Genomic DNA, 25,305 nt, shown 5'->3' on the forward strand with positions numbered 1-25,305 from the left:
TACGATTTGACAAAAATATTTCTTATAATTTTGACTACATATAGTTTTGCAGTGTTACAGATTCCTCCTTAGTACTTGGATAATTTTACAAATTAATGTTTCGGATAGTGGACTGATAGCACAGACATGATCTATACCCACTGTGAACAAATCAAGACGTCACAGCCATTCGTTAACATAATTGCACACTATACTTTTTTGAGTCCCATAAATCTTGGACCTCAAATCAACCTTTTTTATGAGATAGTCCTACTTATTTTTGTGAGATGTGATGCACAAAGAGATGTCTACTGAATTCACATAACAAGAGGGAATGTTAGCTGACCTGCGGCAATATGACTCTTCTGCTATCATTCTTCATGGCCAGCAGCAGGTCCAGCCAAGTCCACGTAACATTGTGATATTCCAGAGTCGGTATCACCAGGCTCACGTCCTGGATATCTTCCAGGTTCTTCTCTTTGTTCCCCTTGTAGCTCACCTTCATCGGCACCTCTGGGATCTTGATGTAGATGAACAGCTTGTTCTTCTCTGCTCGCTCCTGCAGAACAGATATCCCAACTTGGAATAACTCCATAAAAAAATATGATGAGATTGCAAAACAAAAAGCGTTTAAGAGATTTTCATGACTTGGTGTGGGATAAAAACTACATTTATGCATACTGTTCTCACTTTGGATAAAACTAGAGAAGTCTTGTTCACTAGAATATCAATTCTTCATGTCTCAATAAGCAATAATAATTGAGAGTGTAGCCTGACAATTAATTCAATATAATGCCTATATGGCCAGCTGAAAATGAAAAGAAGAAAATCTATGATGAAGATCTTTAGGGAGTATGATGAGGGGGTGAAGAAAAGCAGGTAGAGAAAAGGAATGACTAAGGTGGTGGGAAGAAGGAATTGATGGGGACTGTGTGCCCAAGCCCAGTAATTTGGAAATTAGAAACTGTAGATCCAATAGTTTCTTTGAAATTGGGCTATTTATTAACTGGACTGTGATGAAGGTAGGATGATAGTTTCGTGAATGAAGACTTAATATCCACACAATATCCACAGATAGTAGCGTTAGAAGCGGTGGTTCAAAATCAAGGAGTTCTAACATTCAGTAGTCAAATTACATTTTATGTTTAAACTTTTTAAAGCGTTAAATGTTAGTTTTTGCATTTGGTTTGGAGTGCACTTCTTGTATTATTAATTAAGGTATCACACAGTAAAATTATTATTACAACATCATAATTCAACAACATCATAAAGACACAACATATTTGAACATTCAACCTGTAATAAAGATCTGTGCATCTTTCCATAGCTTGAGAAACTTACACATGAACAAAATTTAACTTGTTAATTGTAAATTACTGTAAAAATATAACAAAATTGTTTCTCTGTTTTTAATTCAAATTAAATCAATCATTTTCAAATACACACACAAAATTGATTAGTTTCTTACTGGAAACCATATTTAGGTTATAAATGTTACAACAGCTCTGATGATGTTCCAAGGCACCATTTTATCTAACAGAATCCTGAATGGGTTACTGAATGGGGTTAATTCTGTTTTAAATAAAATGTTTGTAGCACTAGATCTGAGTAGCGAAAATTATTATTATTATATTATTAAAAACCTTCACATTTTTGCTGGTTTTTTAAAACATACAGATTTACTAGAGTACAAAATATCTTGTTGAATAACTTTTATATAATTCTGGTCAACAGATAACATTAGAACAAATGAGTGTTTACATTGAATTTCTGATCTTTGAATAAAGTGCTATTAAAAAAACCACACATACAGTAGAGTACCTAAAGATTATAAAAAACTTTCAAACAAATGTTTATATATTACCTTCATTTTTTCCAACATCATCCTTTTGCTCTATACGGACATAAAAATTGGAATCTTTGCCCTTTTTAACAGTTTTTTTCAGAAACTCTTGCTCCTTTTTTGATGAGGTACTGCCACTCTCAGCCTCCTCCAACCCGTCTCCTTCAATGTTCTCTGGATCCCGCTCCGGGAAACCAGAACCGCAGCATGGTATTGTAAAATTTCTTTGTCAGACCTGAAATAGAGTATAAAAAGGAATAGTAATTACAAGTAATTATTTCAATTATGTATTGGTGGCTGATAAAAAAACAACAGCATTTCACATGTTGATTGAAAATATATAAAAATTTTCTTACCTATGGTTAAAGGCACAACGTTGATCTCAAAATGCTCCTTCACAGAAATTCCTCCGACAGGAGCTTTTTCACGGCAAAACACTCTAACAGCCCTCTAAAATAACAAAAGAGAGGAATTTATATTTGGACAAACTACAAAAGCAACATTTTCTCATTTAGTGGACACAATTCAAAAACCAATTTTAGAGGGCACCTGCAAAATTAATTAAAAGTGAAGATCCAAATCAGTAACCTGCTTTTCCGTTAAACTACAATGTAGACACATTCAATCCAAAACTTTTATTTAGTTCCAACTCCAAATTTGTAATTTCCTATTCTGATATCAATTCTAATTATTTTATTGGAGAAAATCACAGTATTCTTATGCAATTCATAATACACACAATACACTGCCTCCATAAACCGTATTGGTAACATTTGCTTATAAGAGGGTTTTGATTGGAAAGCAGCATTCTAATCATCTGAGTTTGTATTCTTTAAACAACTGCATCACCATACAGACTGATTATTTACTAATCAGTTCATTTTATGATTTTTGTTGTTTCGTTGGACCCCGACAATCTAATCTAATAAATCTGTATCCAAATTTTAACAAGAGAGTTTTAACAGGGTAGGAAAAGAAGGTTTACCTATATAAAATAGAAAAGTGAGACATCTTCCACTTGACACAGAGAAATAATAATTAACCTATCAACCATTTTCAAGTTGAACAGAAGTTAAGTATTTCATGCCCTGTGGATGGTCTTAAATTAAGCCTGCAATTGCAGAGAGGGTTTTAAAAAAGAGAAATTATCTTAAATTTATGTTACATAAACCAAAACTGTATCTTGATTTAGCCAGACAACAAAATAGTAGAAAACTGAATTTTGATTCAGGAATGCAATGTTTCACATTCTTTAATTCTACTGCCTGTATTGATCAAGAACAGTTATCTGACTCAAATAATAGGTAGTAGAGTCCTTACTGAAGATTATTACCAAAACAGGGACATAGAACCCTACATCAACCATATCAATAGTGTGACACCATGAAATATTAGTTGTTGAATAATTGGGAGGGATAGGTTCCTTTTTATTATTTAAATTTTGATGTTTATGTGATGGAAAATCAACTCTTTGTTTGGCATGTATAAGTGACAATTTGAAAAAATTACATAAATGTTAACTAGATAATGAGTATTTGCCATTGTTATTGTAATGAAATAGCCAAGATGTAAACATTACTAATCACAAAGTAACAAATATACCTAAATAATAAAAAAAATTATTTCAAAAGGTATTCCATATTTTATTTCTTTATTGATCAGATTAATACCCACAAAAACAACATATAGGATTACCTTCCGATCAACTGGCATGTTGCTCTGGATTTCTGTTGGTACAATGACCTCCTTGTAGACTTGATATCGGTAGTAGTAGATTAGTCATCCTGACATTAGCCGACCTCTAGAAGGTGTTCCACGGAAGTCGTCACTCTTGGAGTTCTTGGTATACCTGTCACAATGATGTCTCAGTTACCTCTCTGTTGCCACAATAACCACCTTGTTGGCTGAGCGACTAGCGAAAGCCTATCATTTGCGGGGTTTGGACATATTTTTATGTCTGTCTGTCTATACATCCGCATGATATTTCATAAAACAAAACAGACCTTTCGACTTAACATTTTGCATAAAGCTTCATTTTTAAACATGCAACACTAAGTTTGATGTTTGATGATGGGAATTTTTGAGAGCGTTAGCAATTTATTTTTATATTTATTCTATGGGTAACTATGATATCAATGAGACAATATCAGGATAAATAAATTTGTAAACAAACCTAATTACAATCATATGACATCAGTGAAAAAAAAAGATCCTGCTTCCTTCACAATGCCTCCATCGTCCAAGCAACACATATCTCTCTCCCCCTCTCCCTCCTCTGAGCTTTGTATAAAAAAAGTACGTTACAATTTATTTTCTTATTTTCATATTTCTCATTAATCTTTTTAAAACAAAATAGTAAATTGGCTCTTTTTTTTAACGTCATATTTGTAACAAATAAATTTCTTATTATCTGATATTTTGGTGTATTCCCAGTTTATCCAGATTCATGTTTATCCGGATCACATTCAATTCCAATTAACCCGAATAAACAAGGTTTCACTAGACAATAGACAATAGATTTTTATTTCTCAGTCAATACATAAAGTATATAGAGAATTGTCGTAGATATGATATAAAGTCATCACTCAACATTTTTTTAGATAACAAAAAGGTAATCAGTTCTTAATATAAAGATTCAGTAAGAGTTTCAAACATTGTATTATATAAATAATCCAAAAACTAATATTGCAATTTAAAATCATTAAAAACCCATTTTTATATGAAAGAGTCATCAAAAAAATCATATACTGAATAGCATGCTCTCATTAACAAAGTATTTTTTTATTTCCATTAAAAAACTTTTTTCTTGACACCAATTTTTTTGTTGCATTTCAATATTTTATCTATTATTTTTACAAATCACTGATTTATTTATGGATTTTTCAAATTTGGAAGAGCTATGTTGTTTTATCTGTAATAAAAATTATGTCCGGTATTATGTATATTGGCATTTGTATCATGAGAAAAAATTATTTTTATGTTTTGTGTAATATTTGCATAACTCATACAGGTATAAACTTGATAGTCAGGATTTTTGAATCCTGAAAATGCTTTCTGTAAGGAATCACTGGGGGTTTATTTATTAATAACTCTTACAGCTCTTTTTTGTATTAAGAATATTCTTTTAAAACTTACTAAAGTTGTTCCTCCCCAGATTTCCTTATACCAAAGTTTACCAAACTTTGAAAGAAAGCAAAATACACTTTTTCTCAGTACAACAAAATAAATTCCAATACTCACAGAAAGTTGGAACAGTACGAGATCAGCGATGCCCAACTGTCCGTCAGCATCTGTGAGTCGCCACTGTGCATGCTTGAAGCAGATCTCATTGGCTCGCACCACAGTGACCGGTTTGTCCCTGCGCGTTGTCGCCAGCTTCTGACTCGTCGAGAGCTGTGTCTCTTTGTAGCAGGAGAGCATCATGTGCAGCTCATCACTTTGGGACAACAGCTGCTCTTTGCAGTCATATACCTGTCACAGTGTGAATTCTAGAGCATGTTAATCGTCTTTTCTTGATTCTTTTGCAAATTACTTTGACTCAATGAGGATCATTATCGAACCACTCCAGTTGAAAAAGTTGATCATTATTGTTTAAAGTTGCAGATGCCGAATGGTAAAGAACTGCCATTTGATTACTCAGTTGCTTCTTTAAAATCAAATTTGAGAGAGCAGCCTGCATCAATATAGTCCGGTGAAATTTGAGGCAGTGTTTGCCACAATCACTGCTAACTACCAGCCGTCGCCGCTATGATGTGGCTATCTATGATCATTACTGCCTGTTTGATTTACATGTTGTCTGCAAAAACATATGAATGAAAAAAGGTACAGTATGTATATTTGTTTACAACAACAGCACATGATGAGCCAAATCAGTAAGATTTCCTAATTTGAAGTTTGATTTCGACGATGGAAGGATTGTGAAGGAAATAGGATTTTTCTGGATATTTGCCATTGTTTAGTGATACATAAAGCAAACATAATATAGTGTTTACTGATACAATAGCGTTACTGATTTTTGTTTCACTGAACGATGGCAAATGTCTGGAAAAATCCTGTTTCCTTCACAATTTTTCCTACACGCAAAAACTGACAACAGTTTTGGGCGTGCGGTTTACTGGGAGGATTCAGATGTACCAGCTACAGCTGGGACTATGTTGGTGTGTGCTGCTTTAACATAAAGTTCCACTTAATGTTTATTATTATGAATTCAGTTTTATTACTAATGAAATGAAAGCATAAAATAAAATAATTTAATTCAGAAACTTAAGTAACATTTGACTGGAGCGAGCCGTTGTTTACTATAACAAAGCTAGTTAGAGTATTTGAATTGTTGGGAAACGCAAGTTTTAGAATAAGATAAGACATTATTAATTGTGATATTGGGCAGATGATAACATTGTATTCTATATTTAATTTTAAAATTAAAATTGTAATTAAACTGAAAAAAAAAAATAAAAAATAAAATAAGAAAATATCTTTTTACTGAAGTATATTTAATAGCTTTTATGTTTATACCTATTACTTACTTTTCTGCATATAACCATTACTGGTGAAATAGGTTTGAAACGCAATGCTGAAAAATTACATTGTTTTAATAATCCACCAAAGTAAAAGTTACTTAACGAAATTCTATATTAAAGTCATGATTGGAGGATGTATAGGAACTCTAAAAAATTACATTCGATTTTGAAATGATTTTTAAGAGTTGTAGCAATCATTTTAATGTGCAAACATCAACAATTTGCATAACAAAAAAAATCTGACTATTTGTAACTTTTATGCTATTTTATGTGTAGGTAAGCCATAATTACAATGTAATCTTAGATATAGCTAGATTCAGTGCTCACCCGCTCTTCCAGAATCTCCATCTCCGTGAGAAGATGTTCGCTGCCCGGCTCGTCCGCTAGGGCTCTCTGTACCAGGTAAGTTTCCTTCTCCAGCTTACGCAGTTTGGACACCAACGATCTGCTGGCACACACAACGATTACGCCAACTCGGACGTTACCTAACTATGAGGATCATCAGGAAACTAAGAAAACTCTCTTGCTAAACAACATCCTGTTATGTGCTCAGTAACATTTACACTTTTTCACTTCAGCCTGATTTTCAGTCACACATACATTTACTGTTCTAGTAAGTTTCAAAATCTGTGAAAATTTGACAATTGATGATAGAGAATGCCCCGTCACATTAGAATGTTGTCCAAACATTGTTTATCATCCAAAATAATTGTGAGCCACTTTTTAACTCAAAGTTCATTAATCACAACTAATTTACTCATCTTTACGTCAATTTTAATTTAATGAAGATGTTCCACATTTTTAAAGTATATTAAACTCCAATTCTTCAAGTTTGACGAAGTTTTCAATATCACACATTCTTATGCCATACAACTGAACAGCAAAATGTATATGAAATTGGTTCTAGTACTATACTTTTATAGCACTTAATTACAACATAACTCACCGCACATGATTCTGGCAGCTGCTGAATGGGTCTATGCTGGTCTTCTACACTGTGTAGCTGCAGCTGGAACCTCATCCTCTGTAAGCGCTCGTAAGCCTCCTTCCGTCTCGGTGGCACATACAGCAGCAGGTTGTTGACTATGTCCAAAATCATGGCATACTGAACAGAATAAATCAGGTGAAATAATACTAATAGCATAATCTTTTATAGTCACTAGTCAGCTCAGAAACTTTGCATTCTTAATTGGTTTGAACCATTAATTAGTTTCTCCAGCCAGCCAAATGATGTAGCTATGGTGAGAAGGGTTGATTGAAAGTGAATGTTGAGTTCAGATCAATTTCACTTTCCGCTCGGTGCAGTGTCTGAAATCTGATATTGTCACAGACTTAAGCCCTTTAAATCTGAAGCCCATCGACGTCTGAAGAGATCCAAATATTTCAGGGACTAAGAAGCTCTTTGCATCATTTCAACACCTGAGACACTTAGACTACAAAATCAAATGTAATCTACGATGAGGAGGTATTGTCATCAAGTGCACAACTGAGTTTCTACAATGTTTTTGACACAATCCCAAAAGCACAAGGAGGAACCGAGTTTTCTACACACAATGTAGCATGGTGAGAAGGGTTGATTCGTAGTGAACGTTGAGTTTAGCGTTTGGACCTAGATTATACCTGCACTCTTCACCTAGATTACATTATAGTTTGTAGTCTAGGTGTCTCTGATGTCAAAACTATGTCAAGCGTCCATTTTAAGCTTTTTCGTAGCCGAATGTTATTGGATCTTTTTAGATGAACATGACACCAGATTCTAGGAGTAAACTCTGTGACAGTGTCAGATTCCAGGCACATTGTTAAAAAAAGGAATATAAATTGATAAATGTTACACAAACAATTATATGGTTTGGAGCAGCAGTAACAGTAAATTAGACAATCCATTTGATACTGTCAAGTCTTAAATAAATTCTTTGTAAATGTAGTTTCAAATTTAAATATAACAGGGCATGCTGCATCACACGTTTATTCTTTTGCTAGGAATTATGGTAATAGGAAAGGTTGTTTCCTGTTTCCTGTGGATCCAGCCAATGAAAAGGAAGTTTAAAATTGTTGTCTTATTTGAATAATGAAGACATTCGCTGATTAGGATGAAATTATTTCTAGTGATATTAATAAAAGAACTGTTTATCTAATAATAAAACTACTCACTATGATAATAAATCAAAGTTTAAAACTTATATTTTTCCAAATAATCTGAAAAGTGTTCAAGTTACTTAGGGGTTTTTTTTTTTAATTAGGGACAAAATTAGATATAATTACTGCCATTTATGAATCCTTTGCAACTTATCTAAGGTATTTAAAACTTCTAATTGGAGACTGAATACATATTCAGAAAAAATAATTTTACATTAACAGTAACTGAATTCAGAGAGACTTATTATCCTTTGGACTTGAACTCTTTTTATGAATACACTAGCTGATGCCTTGGAGGGATCACTGGTCACTTCTGAAGCGTGCTGTGATCTTCCTTTCGATTGTGTTGATCATTTAATACTTTTATTCCAAATTAAAGGAATATGTAAAAAGCTGTCCTTGCCTCTCTTTGATTCATTGTTTCCTTCAAAACTGAAAGTAAAGGAAAATTAATTTTCTACAAAAATGGAGTGAAATATTTATGCCTAATTGGAAGCATTCTTCTGTTAGATTTCCACAAGGTACCCTGCTGGGTCCTTTTATCTTTTTAACCTACATAAAATTTCCGTTTATTATCAATGACTACCTAATATTATGGGCTGATAAAAATTTAAATAATGACAAATTTACGTGACACATCTTATGACATATCTTCTAGATGTTTTGGTTTACAGCTTTATAACAGAATAAACTTTAGATTACCCTTTCATTGTTTAACCCTCAAAGTGCTACTATCGCACTGTGTGATATGTTTGTTTTTTTCATATCACAGACGAACGGTTTGCTCAATAATGACGTGGTTTATAAGGCTACATGTAGGAATAAATTCCCTATCTAGTAACGTAATTAGAACTATGTAATTCAGAAGGTTGCGAGGAAGAGCAAGAAGAATAGTCAGCTGTTTTCGATGCGTGTTTGTCTGTTACGGTCGTCTCGCAGGCGACGCTCTGTGACTGTGACGTTGTTGTTTTGCTTCATTCTTTTGATTTGTAAATGACTTATATTATTGTTTATTGAGTAATTATTTTGTGCTATGAGTGAACTTAGTAATTCAAGTGCCATTAGGCGCTGTTTTGATGAACGATTTGAGTGGAAATGATAGTGATGAAAGCAGCACCCCCACCAGGAGAGTGACTCAGACTAATTTTTTTTAGTCTAATGTAAATATGTATATAAGCCATTTTTCTGTATTTTTAATACTTTATCTGTCATTTTTCTTACTTTTTACTCATATCAGTAACTAAATATGTGTTTATTTTGAGACAATACTTACTATTCAACTACTTACTGACACTTGTTGATGTGGTAAAACATTTTAGTAAAATTTGGGCGAAAAAAACATTGTTTTGTTTTTTACCAAATTAGTATTGTGATATGTTGTGCAAAAGGTTATGAAGTGATATTTTTCTTATTCAGCATTAAATTTGGAACATTTTGAATATTTTTTAGAATTAGGACTACTGCATTTTGTAAAAACTATACGTCAAGGATTTTGAAAAATAAAAATATAAAAACTAAACAATCGGTTAGAAGGACCAGATTTTTTATGATAAAAGATAAGCATTTTTATTTTTTACTTAATCTTATAGAACATATGTTTGTGAAAAAAACCATATGTAATACATGCAATTTGAACCATATATTTGTACAGTATATAAAAAAGTTGTTTAAAAAAAAGAAATGTCATATGCTTGAAAATGGCCTAGCACTTTGAAGTGGTTTAGTCATTACTTGGAGGGTTAAACTTATTTTAATAAGTTCCCACTTACTACTCATTCAGAGAGTATTTTGAAAATCAATTTATTTACTAAGAGATTTATATAATCTTATCACACTGGATTCAGTTTACCGAAGAAAGAATTTTGCTTGTAATATGTTGTAACAAGTTAGTGTGAATTTTGTTGTTTTTAAATACATAAAACGTTTATGATAAATTATAACCTAGCTATTGATTATAATAATTATTATTGAGAAACTAATATTAGGGCAAAAATACTTGTATTTGTAATAACAGTTTACAACAGACATTATTACATTTCAATCTATATTGTATGACATTATTTTGGTGAACCAAACGTTATAATTTTAATTCTTAATGTTAATGTTGTGCTCAATTCGTTCAAGCGATAAATATTAAGCGTAATATAATATTTTACAAATGTTACCAACAATGTAAAAGAAACAAAAAATTATTACGCTCAACAATTGGGAAAAGCCTCTCCTTAAAGAAAAAATATTGTATAGTCTACACAGATGTAAATTACCTGCAGGGAGTTGGTACAGACGTCAAGGTCATGATGCATGAGTGTGAAGGCATTCCACAGCAGTTTCCCGTCGCTCCCATAGACCACTGGGCTCCTCTGGAGGCACGGGAGGTACCTCCGCCAGGTTGTGGGGGTCCATGGAACTCTCACCGTACCCCACGTAAAAGAACTCACACTTGCACCGTGACACTATCCTTTGTAGCTGCAAACAAGCACAAGAGGGAGTTAGAGATTTATCATTGTCATGAATGGATTTAAGTTTATAAGTTATCTAATAGATTATCAATAATAGAATTCATTATAAAGGTAATATTATACATCTGTTATATTTTTTGTAATCCCTCTCAATTCCTCAATCCATAATTTCCAATCTTTTAAATTAAACCCTATTACGTCAGATTGTATAGCATACTGTTATGATAACACTATTCTTTTACTAACCTGTAAAGGAGGGTTCTCCTCTGTACTGCTGGCCCCCACTGTCTCACTGATCACTCCCCCGACACTCTGCCCACTGCCCACCAGGTGGGGCAAGTCGGGGAGGTCTGTGATATATGTTCCCTCTTTCTCCTGTATGTTTTCCACATTTAACCACATTATGTTTTCTGCAACAAATCAATAACATTACATTCTGGATCAACAGAAATCACCGCTTCTGATATTTTTAAACATGTGTGATTGTTTGTTAATTTATGTGATTGTCCCTGAGCTTGAGGGGTCACTATGGGTGGCCTTGGCTGTTTCTCTGTATCAGATCAGAGATAGTCAATAGTCAATAGTCAAAAATCTTTATTACAATTTCTTTAAGAAATGTACATTCGTCAAGAGATACAAGTTTTATATACAAAGGAAATAGGTCCTTCAAGTTTCGGTCTTGCTTCAGTCATCTTGTTTCAAAATATTCCTTCATTGAATAAAATGGTCGCTCCATCAGCCAGTCTTGCAGATGGCGTTTCAGTTGTTGGCCGTTGAGGATTTTTCAGATTTGTTGGAAGTGAGTTGAAAACTTTCCGTCCGATATATGATGGTTTTCTGCTGTATTGTGTGGTGCGGTGCGCTGGAAGATGATAGTCTGCTGCTCTCCGTGTGTTGTAGGAGTGAATGTTTTCTCCTGTGGTAAGCTCTGCCTGGTCTGTGTAGACAACTACTGAGTAAATGTAAAGGGCAATGACAGTCATAATCCTCAGTGATTTGAAGGCATCTCTACAACTCTCTGTTGGAGTGAGGTTGGCGAGTGCTCTTATAGCTTTTTTCTGTTGCACCAGTATTCTGTCAAGGTTCTGTTGTGAAGTTCCTCCCCATATAGTCAGGCCATATCTTATGTGTGATTTCTACCAGCGCATGGTATGCTGCTTTTGCAGCCTCTTGTCCAGCTATCCACTTTATTCTTCTCACAACAAAAAATTCCAGGTCCAAGTTTTTTGCTCAATGTATCAGCATGTTCAGTCCAGGAAAGATTTGGTGTCTATTGTCATGCCCAATAATTTAGAATGATTATCTACCAAGATGTTGGGAACTTCTGGGATCTGTTTCATGTCTTCTACTGAAATTTAGCTGAGTGGTTTTTGACGGATTGATTGCCAAGTCATTTTGTAGACAGTATTGTAGAGCTTTTTCCAGTTGATGTAGTAATTGTTGAGTGTAGTCCCTGCGCTGTGTCATGTTGAAGAAGAAAGTGTAGTGTCATCTGCGTACATAATGGGGAGGATGTTGTTGTGGTTAATGAAGTCATTAAAGTCATTGGTAAACAGCACAAACAAGAAAGGACCCAGGACTGAACCCTGGGGCACCCCTCTAGTTATTGGCTTGAGTTTGGGACCTAAAAGTACACGATTTATTATTTATGGTTCTATGGATTTCCACAATCTGGCTGCGATCTGCTAGATAGCTTGCCACCCAATGCCTTGATTTGCCTTGGAAGCCTAGAATTGATAGTTTCTTCACAATCAAATCATGCCCTAAGCAATCGAATGCTTTGCTGTAGTCTAAAAGGATGGCTGAGACAAACTTATTATCTTCTAGTTGGTCTGTGATATGTTCTACTAAGCTTGTCATTGCAGTGATGGTGGATCTTCCCTTCAAGAATCCATGTTGGCAATTTGATAGCGAGTTCTTGTTCTTGCAAGTGTTGTACCATCCTTTCTAGTGCAATTTTTTCTATAATTTTTGAGAAAGGAGAGATTAAAGAGATTGGTCGATAATTTTCAAGTTTGGTTTTTGATCCCTTCTTGTGCTTTGGGTAGACTTTAGAGAGTTTTAGTTTTGAAGGGAAGTGACCATTATCAAAGGATTTGTTAATTATTGTGACGAGTGGGGCTGCTAATTGGTTTGCCACAATGCCTTGACTTGCCTTTGATGGGACTTCATCAATGCCACATGACAGTTTAGGTTTTAATGTCTGTATTACAGACAGTACTTCATTTAGTGTGTGGTGGGGGCCATGGTTAGTTGTGGGTTCTGTTGGATATTTGCAGTGGGCTGTGGTGGAACAGTATTAATTTGGAGAGCACTGCGATTTTTATTAAGAGTGATATCTGCTACCCGGCAGAAATAGCTGTTTAAGTGCTCTGCAATTACCATCGGGCTGTCTTCTATTTTTCCATCAATTTCTAGCTGTCTAAGTGTGTCCATCAGACTTTTTTTTGCTGTTTTTCTCCACTGATGATGCTCCAGAGTGCCTTAGATTTATTTGTCAGAGCTGGCTATGTGCTCATTTGCAGCTGCTCGCCTGAGTTCTCTAAGTTTTAGGTCATAAGTTTTCTTTTTTTGTTTCATTGTGTCCTTGTCAAGTTCACTTCCTGTCAGTTCATATCTGTACAAGCCCTTAAGGAAATCTTCTTTAAGTGTGTTTACTTCAGGGTCATATTGGAACTTGAGTTTTGGCTTCCCTCTAGGCCTTGATTTTGAGGAGAGGGGACATGCAATGTCTAATGCTCTCCTTACAATGGCATGAAATGAGTTATATGCTTCTTCAGCATCTTGGGCATTGTGTACACTGTCCCAGCTTTCTGTGATAAGTTCCATTTTTAGATTATCTAGGTTTCGCTTGCTGAAATTCCTCTTGAAGGAGTTTTCCTGTTTTTTAACTTTATTCCCTTCATACTGCACCTTGCAAAGTTGGCCGTGTATTTTTGGTCGGATAATCCGCTTTGTATGATACTGTAGCTAATATTGTCCTCAGGTACATTTGTGCAGATGCAGTCAATTGATGTTGCAGTGGTACTGGTCGTTCTTGTTGCTGGGAGTGGTAGACGCTTGATCCCAAATGTTGATAGTTCTTCTTCAAATAAGTCGTTATCTTGGTTTGCTGTCAATCTATTAAAATTAACGTCACCCATTACAATAATTTGTCTTGCATCTGCCCGAGATGTTGAAAGAATTGCTGACATGACCTCTATAGCTTGTTTGGTGTTTCCTCCTGGAGGTCGATAGAGGCCAAGTAGATGGAAGGAGCATTGTTTAGTGCCAATTTTTACCATGGCTGCCTCACAGAGGAGTTCCATGGAGTGGTTTTTTATGTCTAGCATTTCTACACAGATATCTGCGGTTTCGTCAATGTAGATGGCAACCCCTCCTAATTTGTGTTGTTCTCTGCAAAAGTCTGTTATTAATTTGTAGCCATTGACTTTTGTTAAGAGCAAGGTTTCGGAGCTTAACCCGTGTTCAGTCAGAATTATAATTGTAGGCTGGAGGGTTCTTAAGAAATGATTTAGTCTTTCTATTTTGTTGGTTAGGCCTCTCACGTTTTGGTGCAGTATACTTATTGTTGAGGTTTCATTTGAGCTTTTAGTGCTGTATTTGGTTGGAAAGCCTGATTTGTTGTGCGTAGAAACATTCTTGTTCTGTAACGTTGTTTTTTGTATTGAGCCTGCTGTAAAAAATTATTAGGGGTTGTCATGGCTGTACTATTGTCTGGAACATTATCTGGTTTTGGTCGTCCATAGTCTTCTTGAAGTTGGAAAAGCTCTTTACGAAGAATTCTTCAATAGTCTCACCTTCTCCTAGTTTGTGGGCTGTTACAGGAGCCCCGGTCGATTTGAAAGTAATTTTTGTTTTGTCATTTGCCTCTTGGTTGTCCTTATTTTTGTCAGTTTGAGAATTGCAAATAAGTTCTTGACTCTCTCTTTGGTTCAGGTTAGTGCATTTCGCTTTGGGGGTAGTCCTTTTTTTGTATTTAGCTGCTTGCAGGGAGATACTAAATACATTCCTCTTCATCCCAGTACCTACTTTCCTCCTTGGGGATGAATGAAATATGCTGTACTGAGGGGGTCAGTGTCACTTTAGGGGAAATATTATTTTTTGTTGCAATTTCAGATGGTGGGGTTTTGATTGCTAACTCTAACTGACTTAGTTTTGTTTTTATTTCCGCTAGTTCAATCAATATAAATGGTGTGTACTTTGCGTGTTTTTTGTTAGGTCATTTACTGGAGGTGTAGTTTGCATACAGGAGTCTTTGTAAGTTTTATTTATCCCTTCATGTCCATCAATTTTCTTTTGCAACCTGAAAATAGTTTTTTCTTGCTGGTCAAGCTTTCTTAGATGACTGTCAATAAGTTGATTTAACTTACGGTCATGCTCTTCAAAAATGGCTTGAGATTCTTGACGTAGTTGTTTTTCCTTATTTAGCTGGTCTTGTGATGCGGCATTCTGTTGTAATAAAATTTCAATTCTGTCTATGTGTTTTTTTTTTTTTCCCTCAATTTCCAACTCTTCCAATTTCCCTTCCACTATTGTTAATCTGGTTTCTAACTTAAATTTTTCTTCTTTTAGAATTTTGTTTTCTTCTAGTAAGGCCGAACCTATTTTGGCAGCCATCTGCAATTTGTGGTCATCGTTATTTGACTCTTCTAATAAATTATTTTCAATTAGGCTACATTCAAGTTCTTTAATGGGGCTATTTAATACCTCTGAGCTATTCATGCGTATTTGGGCGTGACAGTTATCCTTGATACAGGAGGTTTCCAGTGCGTGAGAGCCCAATAGGTGATTTGTGTTTTGTACTGGGTGAGACATGCTGCAGTTTTTGCACCTATATGATGAAATTTCTTCCTTTGAGAGTTTTTTCAACTGTCCGTCCGTCCGAGATGTGAACACATCCACCATGGAACCAGAAACCGCAGGGACCAGTACATTTAATGCTGGAGTATTTTGCTCCAATACTACAGACACCACATGGATATTTTGGGTTGTTTGATTTGTCTTTTGGCATTTTGAGCAACTATTTAATTAATATTTATTATTATTTATAATTTATAATAGTGTTATTAAGACAAGGTAATAAAACTAATAGTGTATGTATAGATATTAAATAAAACAAGAGAAGTAAAAAAATTATTTCTGTTCAGAAAATATTAATTTTTAAATAATTAGAGTCACAATAGTAGCTAGCAAAAATTAGTTGCCTTCACTGTGATTTGAACCAGGAATCTCAAGTTTATGAATCCAGTACTCTACTGCCTGAGCTATACTGCTCTTATCAGAGAGGCTGCAGATAAGATAACAAGGCTTGTCAGTTTAACAGTGCTGTTAGTTGCTAGCATGTTATTGGTAGCATGTTATCACTGGAATGTCCAAAACTGAATTAAACGTTTTGCTACAGCTGACTGACAACTCAAGTTAACCTTTGCTTAATGGCAGATATTACAAACTGCCTGTTACTACTGGTGTCATATTAGTAGTCCACTTCCTGTCAATTTTAATTCAGTTTATTAATTATTATTTTATCTTTTTCTCAAATTAGTTTCTAAATGATAAATTTCATTTAAATGATGAGTGTTCCAATTCAATTCCAAACTGTGGACTCTCCTAAAATATTATAAATTACTATTAAAATATTGTTTAATAGTAGATCAGTGACTATGTCCAGTTCCTGAGCTCACCGGGCAACTCTTAATACCCTTACTATTTTCCCACTCATCTCCACTCATCATCCTCGGCAGGCACAAATGTGACCCACTGTATTTCATCACTTACATTTAATCCTTATCAAAGCATGGTTTTGAAAGTGCTGCAATCTCTCAACAAAACAAGGAACTAAATTAATAATTCACTATTACTTATCTACACTATATCACTTAAAAAGTTGTTTTATTATCCAAGTGTCAGTGCTACAGTACCTTCAATTTATTGAAATACTAGTGGATTTGGTAGAGAAAATGGTTTTATAGGTAATCGTTGATGGCAACATGAAAATTTCAGAATAAATAAATTTAGCAGAAATATTTAACCCTGAAGTTGGCAGTAGTTCAATGACAAGGACCTCCACTGTAGTGAGAGTTGTTCAAAATTGAACGTAATGACGTTTACAAATGATTAATTTGTTATAATATTTAACATCAAATTTAGTGATGATATTTAGGTACCATTGAAACGATGACGAGTTGTTTTCTCGGCACAAAACTTTGTTGTTCTTACTCTTCATTTTAACCAGCTGTTATTTGTGACGGTTTGTTGTTGTTGTTTTTAGTTGCCGTTCTTGTCTGCTAAATGAATGTACAGTTACTACGTCAATATTTTCGTTTGGTAAAACACTTATTTCAATGGTTGGTTTTGAATGGTTGAATATTGTCGTGTCGTTGTTTATTTTTATTTAAATCTAATGCAATTGTTGGTGTTTTGCTGGCAAACTTATAAAAGATTTGTTTTCAACCTAACCCATTTTGAAACAGGTCTAAGTTGGTATAAATAGCTTCTTCTTCAAATGTTTTTCTGTACAAAACTCTATACAACTGTGTACTTTCTAAAACTAGATATTTTTTTTCCATCTTTTGGATATTTTGGAATAATCAGTTTCCAACTTTATATTTTTTGATAAGCATGATTTATATTAGCCCCCCTACGATTACGTAAATTAAATTTGTTAATCTCCAGTTTCATTAAATGTGAAAAATATAAATAAATCATATTTATTAGTATATTTTATTATTCTACAGATATTACTGAATAAAACAACTAATAATATCATGATAAAAACATAGTATTTGAAGTGTAGAGATAACTTAGAATAAGTGCTCATAAACTGACCAAAAATAGCCCGCCACTACAGGATGTTTAGCTGCCAGCTTCATGGTTAATAAGCGACATAGGAACATGCAGTCTAACTATCAGCAAATTTTGCATGTAACCTCAGCGAAGACTGTTACACAACACGTGACGTGGTGTCCTCTACCTCGTTTATAGATAGTAGCTATGTAACACTGAAAAACTATTCTAAAGTAAAATCCATAATGTCTTAACCCTTTGATGTTATATAAAAGTTATACACACTGACTTATGACCCCATTAAGTGGTTAGACGTAAATAAAAACAATTGGCAACAGCCCATCATTTGCTTCTATCTTGCCACCAATTTTGGAATTATTCTGACTAACCAACTAAAAGACAACGTTGTAGACAAAACAAGGATCACATGTCCATATTGTTAATTGCAATAATGGCAGTATAAGTAAAAAAGTGGTAATTATTCCTCATCAGGATGAGGATTATTTAAAATAATAGATTGATTTTTTTATAAATGTGTTTTCATACTATAATATTTTGTCTTAAGGCTAACATACGAGATATGCTGGAAATATGACAGTTCAGGATAGAAAAATCTACTACTGGTTTGACAATGTTTCTTTGATGTCTTATGGTAGAACCACAAAAATAATGATATAGTAAAATTTATTACTATAGGTTTATTTTAAGTTTCATTATGAATGTTTGAGTAACAATATTACAAATATCTGATCAAAATTAGCTGATCAAAGTTAGTGAAGCTTTACTAAACCTCTGTATTTTATACTAGGTTTCTTCAAAAATATCCCACCGTAGGGGTCACCACACAAGTAAAAAATTCCACATCATAGGGTCAAAAACAATTATAATTGTACATTCTAAAAAAGTAAACACATTTTTACAATACCATTTTTTTATTACCAATTTTACTTCAAATTCACTTAAAGATTAACATTCTCCATCATTACTGCCTGAAACATCAAAACTGTGTAATACCAATAGCTAAGTGATAAAATAGCTGACATCATATAAACAAAATATTGTTAATATTGGCTGAAATGGTGTTTGCTCAATCTTTTTGGTACTGTCAACCACCGAACATTTTTATCAATTAATTTTTAAAACATAATTATCAATGATATATTGTTGACCAATGATTAGTTATAGCTGTCCATCAAAATTCCTAAAACAGTATCTTCCTAAATTCTATGGTAATCAACAACTGAACTAAGAATTGACATTCACTCACCATCCAAGGAGTCGTTCTCGCCAGCACTGACTGTGGCATAGTACTGCATACACTCCAACGAGCCGACCCAGGTGGTCTTGGAGACCAGAGTCCTGTCCTTCCATACAGGCCGGTGCACCCTCTGGAGGATTTCAGCTTTGGCAGCACTCAATATCACGTAGCCCTTAGTCTCTATGCCCTTCAGGAGCACTTGACTGTTCACAAGAGCGAACTATAAACCAAAGTGCAAGAATATAGCACACTCAACCAGCATGATTCCAATTTAAAGCTAAATGTTTATAACTTACACTTTTATTAATACTTTTTTCTTATATGGTAGATATTGTTTCCTGAGTTGTCGTAAAATGGGTTTCACCAAATTTTAAATACTTTCAACATCAATACGAATGAGTAAAATACTGATTGTGTAAATTAAACAGTTTTTTAATATGAGCATTGATATATTTACTTAGTTGGATACTTGACTGGCTTGACTTACTTATTAAGATAGTTGCTTTACTGCTGATTAATTAAGAACATTTTAAGCATTACAAAATTTGTATCCTGCCTGGCTCCTTCTGTGAGACCTATTTAGAAAGTGGAATGAAGAAGAATGCAAGTGGGTTGATGTGGCACTTATGAAGAATATTGTTCAAAATACAAAAAATGGACATCGGAAAGCCAGTAAAAATGGAATGTCTAAAGTGAATACTACCTATTAAAGTGTTTGGGAATGTATGAAAAAATGTTGAATGATATAATTCTAGAGAACTGGAGTCAACAAAACATTGGAAGGAAACTGAGAGGAAGACCATGGAAGAGACGGATGGAGGTGATGAAGGAAGAATTTTTAAGATAGTGAGAGACTTGGTGATTGAATCTAAGTTCATGCAATAATGGTCCTTATTAGCAATAACAGTTACAGGCTTCCCATAATCAGTAACTCAGGAGGAGAGTGGGTATTCTTCAGTTTGTTGTTTACTTCTCAAGCAGAAAGTAGAGGGTATATATACAATAATCACAGCTTGAAGAAACCTGAAGCATGTTTTGAGGAATTTCATCTCAACTCACTGAGCCAATTCTTGTGGACCACATCATCCTCGTGACATGCAGCCAGCCCCTGCAGCTGCTGCTCCCGAGTCTGTGTGCTGAGGTCATCGCTGAAACACCACGTTCTTGTTCTCTGCCTCAGCAATAAGTTGCTGTAGCATGGTTGCCGCGCCTGCCCTGACTGCAGCTTGGTCATTGGTGAAGGAGTTTGCCTGTGTCAACAATTGGTACACATGAAAAGGTGTTGCTCTTAGTTTCATACAAGACAATTTTTTTGCCTTCAATTCAATCATTACAAAATTATTAAATTAAGAATGTTTAACGGTTGACATTGGCAGAAGCCTTGCAGCACAGAATAAGATTGATACTGGTTGTACCATTCTGTATAAAGCTGCAGTAAAGGTGTTAATCACGCTTGATTTGATTTTTCAAAGGTAGATGCCAAAAACTAAAAAGATCTGAATATCCTGTATTATATATATATATATATATATATTTCCAGAGTGCTAGTGTGATGTGTGATTGTGATCCTCGTAGTTGTGATTTGTGCTTGGGACTTGCATCCTGTGCAATGACAACGCTTAGACTGGACTTCAAGCAGATTTTAGGTATGTTTTGAACCTTTTTTCTTTCCTTTGTTTACTTATTTCTGTTCTTTATTTTTGTATTTATTAATATCTCCCCCACCTGACGAAGAGGATAGATTCCAATCCTCGAAATGTTGTGTTATGCCTTATCGTAATAACTTATAACGATGGCAAATGTCCGAAATCCTGTTATCCATCCTGTATATGTATCTCTAGAAGCAAGTGAAACAAATACAGTATAATGAAAAAAGGGTTTAAAATATCAAAACTATACAAGAATCCATCAGACTTGATTTACTGGACTTCGAAAGATGATTTTTAAAACATTATCTCAAATAAATAATTATGTAATAACACAATATGAAATAAGTAAGGTCTCTTGATTAGAAAGATGTAGTCCTTTATGAAATTGTACTACTCAAATTCCTTTCAGGTAACTACTCATCTATTAACTTACTCATCAGGTAACTAAGTGTAGCTCATACTGTTGATCTCCCACTCAGCTCAGGTGAAATTACAGATGTTGTCCTCTCAGCTTACCTGATCACGGCTAGTGGCTGGCCGAGTTTTGCGTCTCAACTTGGCGAGTGCTAAATGTATGTCATTTCTACTCGTATTTAAATTGACAACTGGGGGCAGTTAGTATTAATATAACCCTTCAAAATGACTGGGATTTAAATAGAATTCCTAAAAAAGCAAAAAACGAAGACTTTAATAAGCAGCATACACTCGTTATTCGGTTGATTTTAACAAATTGTTCGATGTTTTTATCCAAAGGTATAATTCGATATTACAATTTATTTAACTTAGCATATGATTTCACCTTATTACTTACAGCAGTTTTAATGTAAAAAATAAACAGCAAGAAGTGACTAATATTTTGAGACTGAAATGAGGAATGGAATGGAAGAAAATGGCGATGAATATGAGGAAAATATGTGAGACGAGATTAGTTTAAGTGGCTTCAACATGTACGTTTGGCTCCTGGTAACCCATGGGGAGAATTCTTTCCTCCATTTCACAAAAGCTGTTGCCCATTGCCATCAAGCTGGACAAGTTATAAATATTGTAAGGTTTCTTTGATATATAAGTCGAGGCCTTAGTTGGTTTTGTTGTTTTGTAATGTTAGTGTTAACTTTATGTTTTTAAAATTGTAATAAACGAGATTCTTATTGTTACAGTAATTTATTATAACTCTTATTGTGTACGATTTTTTCATATCGAAGTTGGATAATATATCGAACAAATTCGACAAAAAACAACCTCAATTTCAAAGTCAAACACAGTAGTTCAAAAAGCTGGAGAATATACCGAGAGGACCGGGAAAAAAAATGGAGTCGGAGGGAAAAAAAAGTCCCTTCATCATAATCTTGCTTCTTCTGTGCAGGACTTGGAACACGATTTCTCCATGTGCCTCAGAAACTGAAATGGCCGACGGTGGCGAACCTCAGCCAAACAAAGATGAATTTATTGAGGTTGAGAACAGAAAGCGTAAACCACAACAGACGTTTCAAATAAAAATAATTCTGGTTTTATAATTGGACGAGCTAATAGTGATGAAACACTGAAGATAGTGGACAAACTTAGATACCTGTGTTCGTATCAAGAGTAGGAGAAAATGTAGATAGTGACTCTCTGAAACAATACCTTAAAAAGAATGCGGAAGGTAACTATGTAATAACCAAGTTAAAAAATAAGCGACCTGGTTACAGTTCGTACAAGGTAGGTGTACCTATAATCTTTATGGGAAAAGATCTTTTCACCTGACTTGACTTCTGGCCTTCGGGAGCCTTCGTAAATCGATTTCGATATTACCGTACAAAACTCTTCTACTAGAAGGGACTCTTCTTTTTTTGGAACAGGACCAATATGTGGAACCGAAGAGCTAGACCTAAGTTCAAAAAACAAGTGGGACTCAGAGTAGGCCTATGTTTCCGGGCTGATTCTCTAACTACATTGGAGATTCAAACCTTCATTGATCTTAACTCCTGCATTCAAAATTTTCTGGTAAATAATCTCCAAACTAATCATGAAAAGACAAATTACATCAACTTCTGTTTACGTGGGTTGAATACTTATGAAACCCCAACAGTAATGATGGATAAAACATTGTTCTGGAAGAAACTGATTCTGCTAAATTTCTAGGATACACCTAGATAAAAGGGTTAACCTGGAAAGTTCACATTGAAAGTGTATGTGCTAAATTGGCAACTGGAATGTTTTGTCCTTCGCAATTTATCAAAGTTTTGTACGTCTGATGTCTTAATGATGGCTTACTATGGATTAATTATTTCCATACCTGTCGTACGGAATTTCTCTGTGGGGCAGTTGTGCCATATCAAACTTGGAAAGAGTATTCAGACTGCAGAAAAAAGCTGTTCGAATCATCGCAAAATTGAACAACAGAGAGTCATGTCGAAGTGCCTTCAGGGAGCTCAACTTGCTAACTCTACCCAGCTTGTATATTTTAGAGACTTCATTTTACTGTCGATTTCAGTGTATATTGACGCAGGGCAGTGATATACACAAATACGAAGACAAGAGCTCGGGGGCGCTTTCGAGCCCAACAGCATAGAACAGCAGCATTTGAACGCCTCCCTTCTCAAGCTGGGATCAAAATTCATTAACAATCTCCCTGAAACACTAAATTTAGAAACAAATCCAAAAAAATTTAAAACCCCAATTAAAACACTACCTGGTGTCTTGTGCTTTTTACTCAGTTGGCGAGTTTATGGAGCACACTTGGGATTGATATTCGCGGGCAGTGTTGCAATCCTGGGGGTTGATCCCACGAATTATGAATTTTTGTATGTGTATTAATGTGTGCCTGCGTGCAACTGTATGGAAAGTCGAGTGAATGGATTTTTTTTTAAGATAAATACCGTAAAAAATTGGTATTATTGACTATTGCAAATACAATGTAATATATATTGTCAACGCAATAAAATATATTCTATTCTATTCTATTCTATGTCTAGTTTGTGTAACTCCGTCAAAGAACACTCTAAATTGTTAGACTTGAGTATAGATAAAAGTGGGACTCAGTGTAGGCTTGGGCCTGGCATGAGCAACTCTGTTGAAGAAAACTCTGAATTGATAGTTGCACATCTTAATATTCAACCAATAAAAAAATAAAGTAAATACTCTGGAAGTTTTTCTGAATGATGTCAAGTGCGATGTACTGTGCATTAATGAACATTGGTTGTACTCATGATGAGTTGGACACATACTCACCAGTAGGCTACATATTGGCTGCAAGCTACTGTAGAAATGTGTCCTATGGGGGTGTGGCTATATTTGTGAGAGACTATCTTCAAAGTTGTTGTGAGGTTGTGAACATTGACTCTTTGTGCGAACTGAAGCAGTTTGAGGCAGCTGTGATCGCTTTCACTTCAATTAACTTATTAGTTGTGTCTGTCTACCGTACTCCGGATTCCTCTGTAGAAAATTTTCACCGCAAAGATGTCCAAACTCTTTGACACTCTTGACAACATGGTAAAATATAGAAACTTTAAAAATTTTAATCGCTACTGGACATGAACCTAGATCCAAGAAACAATGACAGTCAAGTTAAAAAATTTTTTAAACATGCTAAAGTCTTATGACTGTTTTTGTCTGAACTCTCAACCAACCCGTAACTCTTCCTGTTTGGATAACTTTATTTCCAACCTGCAGCCTACAACTTTTATCTGTGAAACAACACCCCCTCATCTCTCCGACCACAGTGGACTTCTTCTGAAAATGAGCTTCCTTGGCCTAACTAAGAAAAGTAAAGTGTTCCCATCAATTGCAGACTGCACACCGAGAACTATAACTTACAGACTATTGAATGAAAATTGTATTAATAGGCTTAAATGTAGGTTAAGTCAGATTAACTGGTTAAATGTATTTTTACTGGCAAGTAAAGTTGACGAAGCTTTCCCAGTCTTTTATGCAAATTTTAACTGACAATTTCAATGAATGTTGTCCTTTAAAAACAAAAACTATCAAACAGAATAGCAATGAAAGCCGTAACACGGTAAAACAAAAATTGGTATACTCCTTACCTTGCTAAAGTTAGGCTACTCCTAGATATATGCTACAAAAAGAAGTAAGTCCTAATCCTAGTCTAGTGTGTATCTACAGAAATTTGAAGAAATATTACAGACAGCAAATAGACAATGCAAAAAAGAATGGCAAATGATAAGTATATAATGGAATCCAATAATCACTGTAAAGCTGCATGGGCGCGTTATTAACTCTGTTACTGGCCGCTTAAACAAAAAAAGGTCTAAACCATGATACACCTATTACAGCTGGTGAGTTTAATGACTTCTTTGTAAATATTAATGATATTGTTAAATATAAATAGTGATAGTGTAAGCACTGCTTGTCCTATAGATGTATTGAAATCATCGGAGTATTAAATCACCCAATTCACCCCTCTTTCACTTGGTCTGAAGTGAGCATTGCTGACGTGTGTAATACTGTAAATAAGCTAAGCAATTCTAAATCTGAGGACGTCTTTTTGGCCTCTTGAATTTTGTGCTAACAAAAATTATTGGAAAAACATATCCTGTCCCATTAACGTATTTAATTAATTTTATTCTTAGCATAGGCATTTACCCTCAATGTCTAAAAAGTTACTGTCACTGTTCCTATCCACAAGAAAGGAGATAGGTCAAATATAAGCAATTATCGTCCAATCGCCCTTGTGGCT

The 25,305-nt window shown here is 34.6% G+C and overlaps 2 protein-coding genes across 2 annotated transcripts; both read right to left on the bottom strand.

The window, feature by feature from the left end:
• Positions 1–306: 306 nt before the first annotated feature.
• LOC124373747 (protein KIAA0100-like) lies at positions 307–7,441 on the bottom strand. The gene is given in 8 exon segments (XM_046832091.1): positions 307–538; positions 1,844–2,015; positions 2,017–2,057; positions 2,179–2,272; positions 3,518–3,576; positions 5,059–5,293; positions 6,670–6,831; positions 7,289–7,441. Coding segments are annotated over 8 exon segments (1,104 nt in total). The 3' UTR covers positions 307–350.
• Positions 5,153–20,215, bottom strand: LOC124373748 (protein KIAA0100-like). The gene is made up of 7 exons (XM_046832093.1): positions 20,063–20,215; positions 18,991–19,201; positions 11,184–11,347; positions 10,743–10,944; positions 7,289–7,447; positions 6,670–6,787; positions 5,153–5,293 (listed from the first exon to the last, which is right to left on the bottom strand). Exons 1-4 carry the CDS (start codon positions 20,213–20,215, stop codon positions 10,771–10,773), a joined length of 702 nt encoding a protein of 233 aa, XP_046688049.1. The 3' UTR covers positions 5,153–5,293; positions 6,670–6,787; positions 7,289–7,447; positions 10,743–10,770.
• Positions 20,216–25,305: the final 5,090 nt, after the last annotated feature.

Source organism: Homalodisca vitripennis, unplaced genomic scaffold (genome assembly GCF_021130785.1).
Source record: "Homalodisca vitripennis isolate AUS2020 unplaced genomic scaffold, UT_GWSS_2.1 ScUCBcl_6290;HRSCAF=13435, whole genome shotgun sequence".
Taxonomy (NCBI): domain Eukaryota; kingdom Metazoa; phylum Arthropoda; class Insecta; order Hemiptera; family Cicadellidae; genus Homalodisca; species Homalodisca vitripennis.

Excerpts from the sequence above, each read along its gene's own strand:
- LOC124373748 (XM_046832093.1), bottom strand. The coding sequence starts at position 20,215 with ATGACCAAGCTGCAGTCAGGGCAGGCGCGGCAACCATGCTACAGCAAC. Across the intron at positions 11,348-18,990 it reads CGAGAACGACTCCTTGGATG|AAAACATAATGTGGTTAAAT; the intron begins GTGAGTGAATGT and ends GATTTGTTGCAG. Across the intron at positions 10,945-11,183 it reads AGGAGAACCCTCCTTTACAG|CTACAAAGGATAGTGTCACG; the intron begins GTTAGTAAAAGA and ends GCTTGTTTGCAG.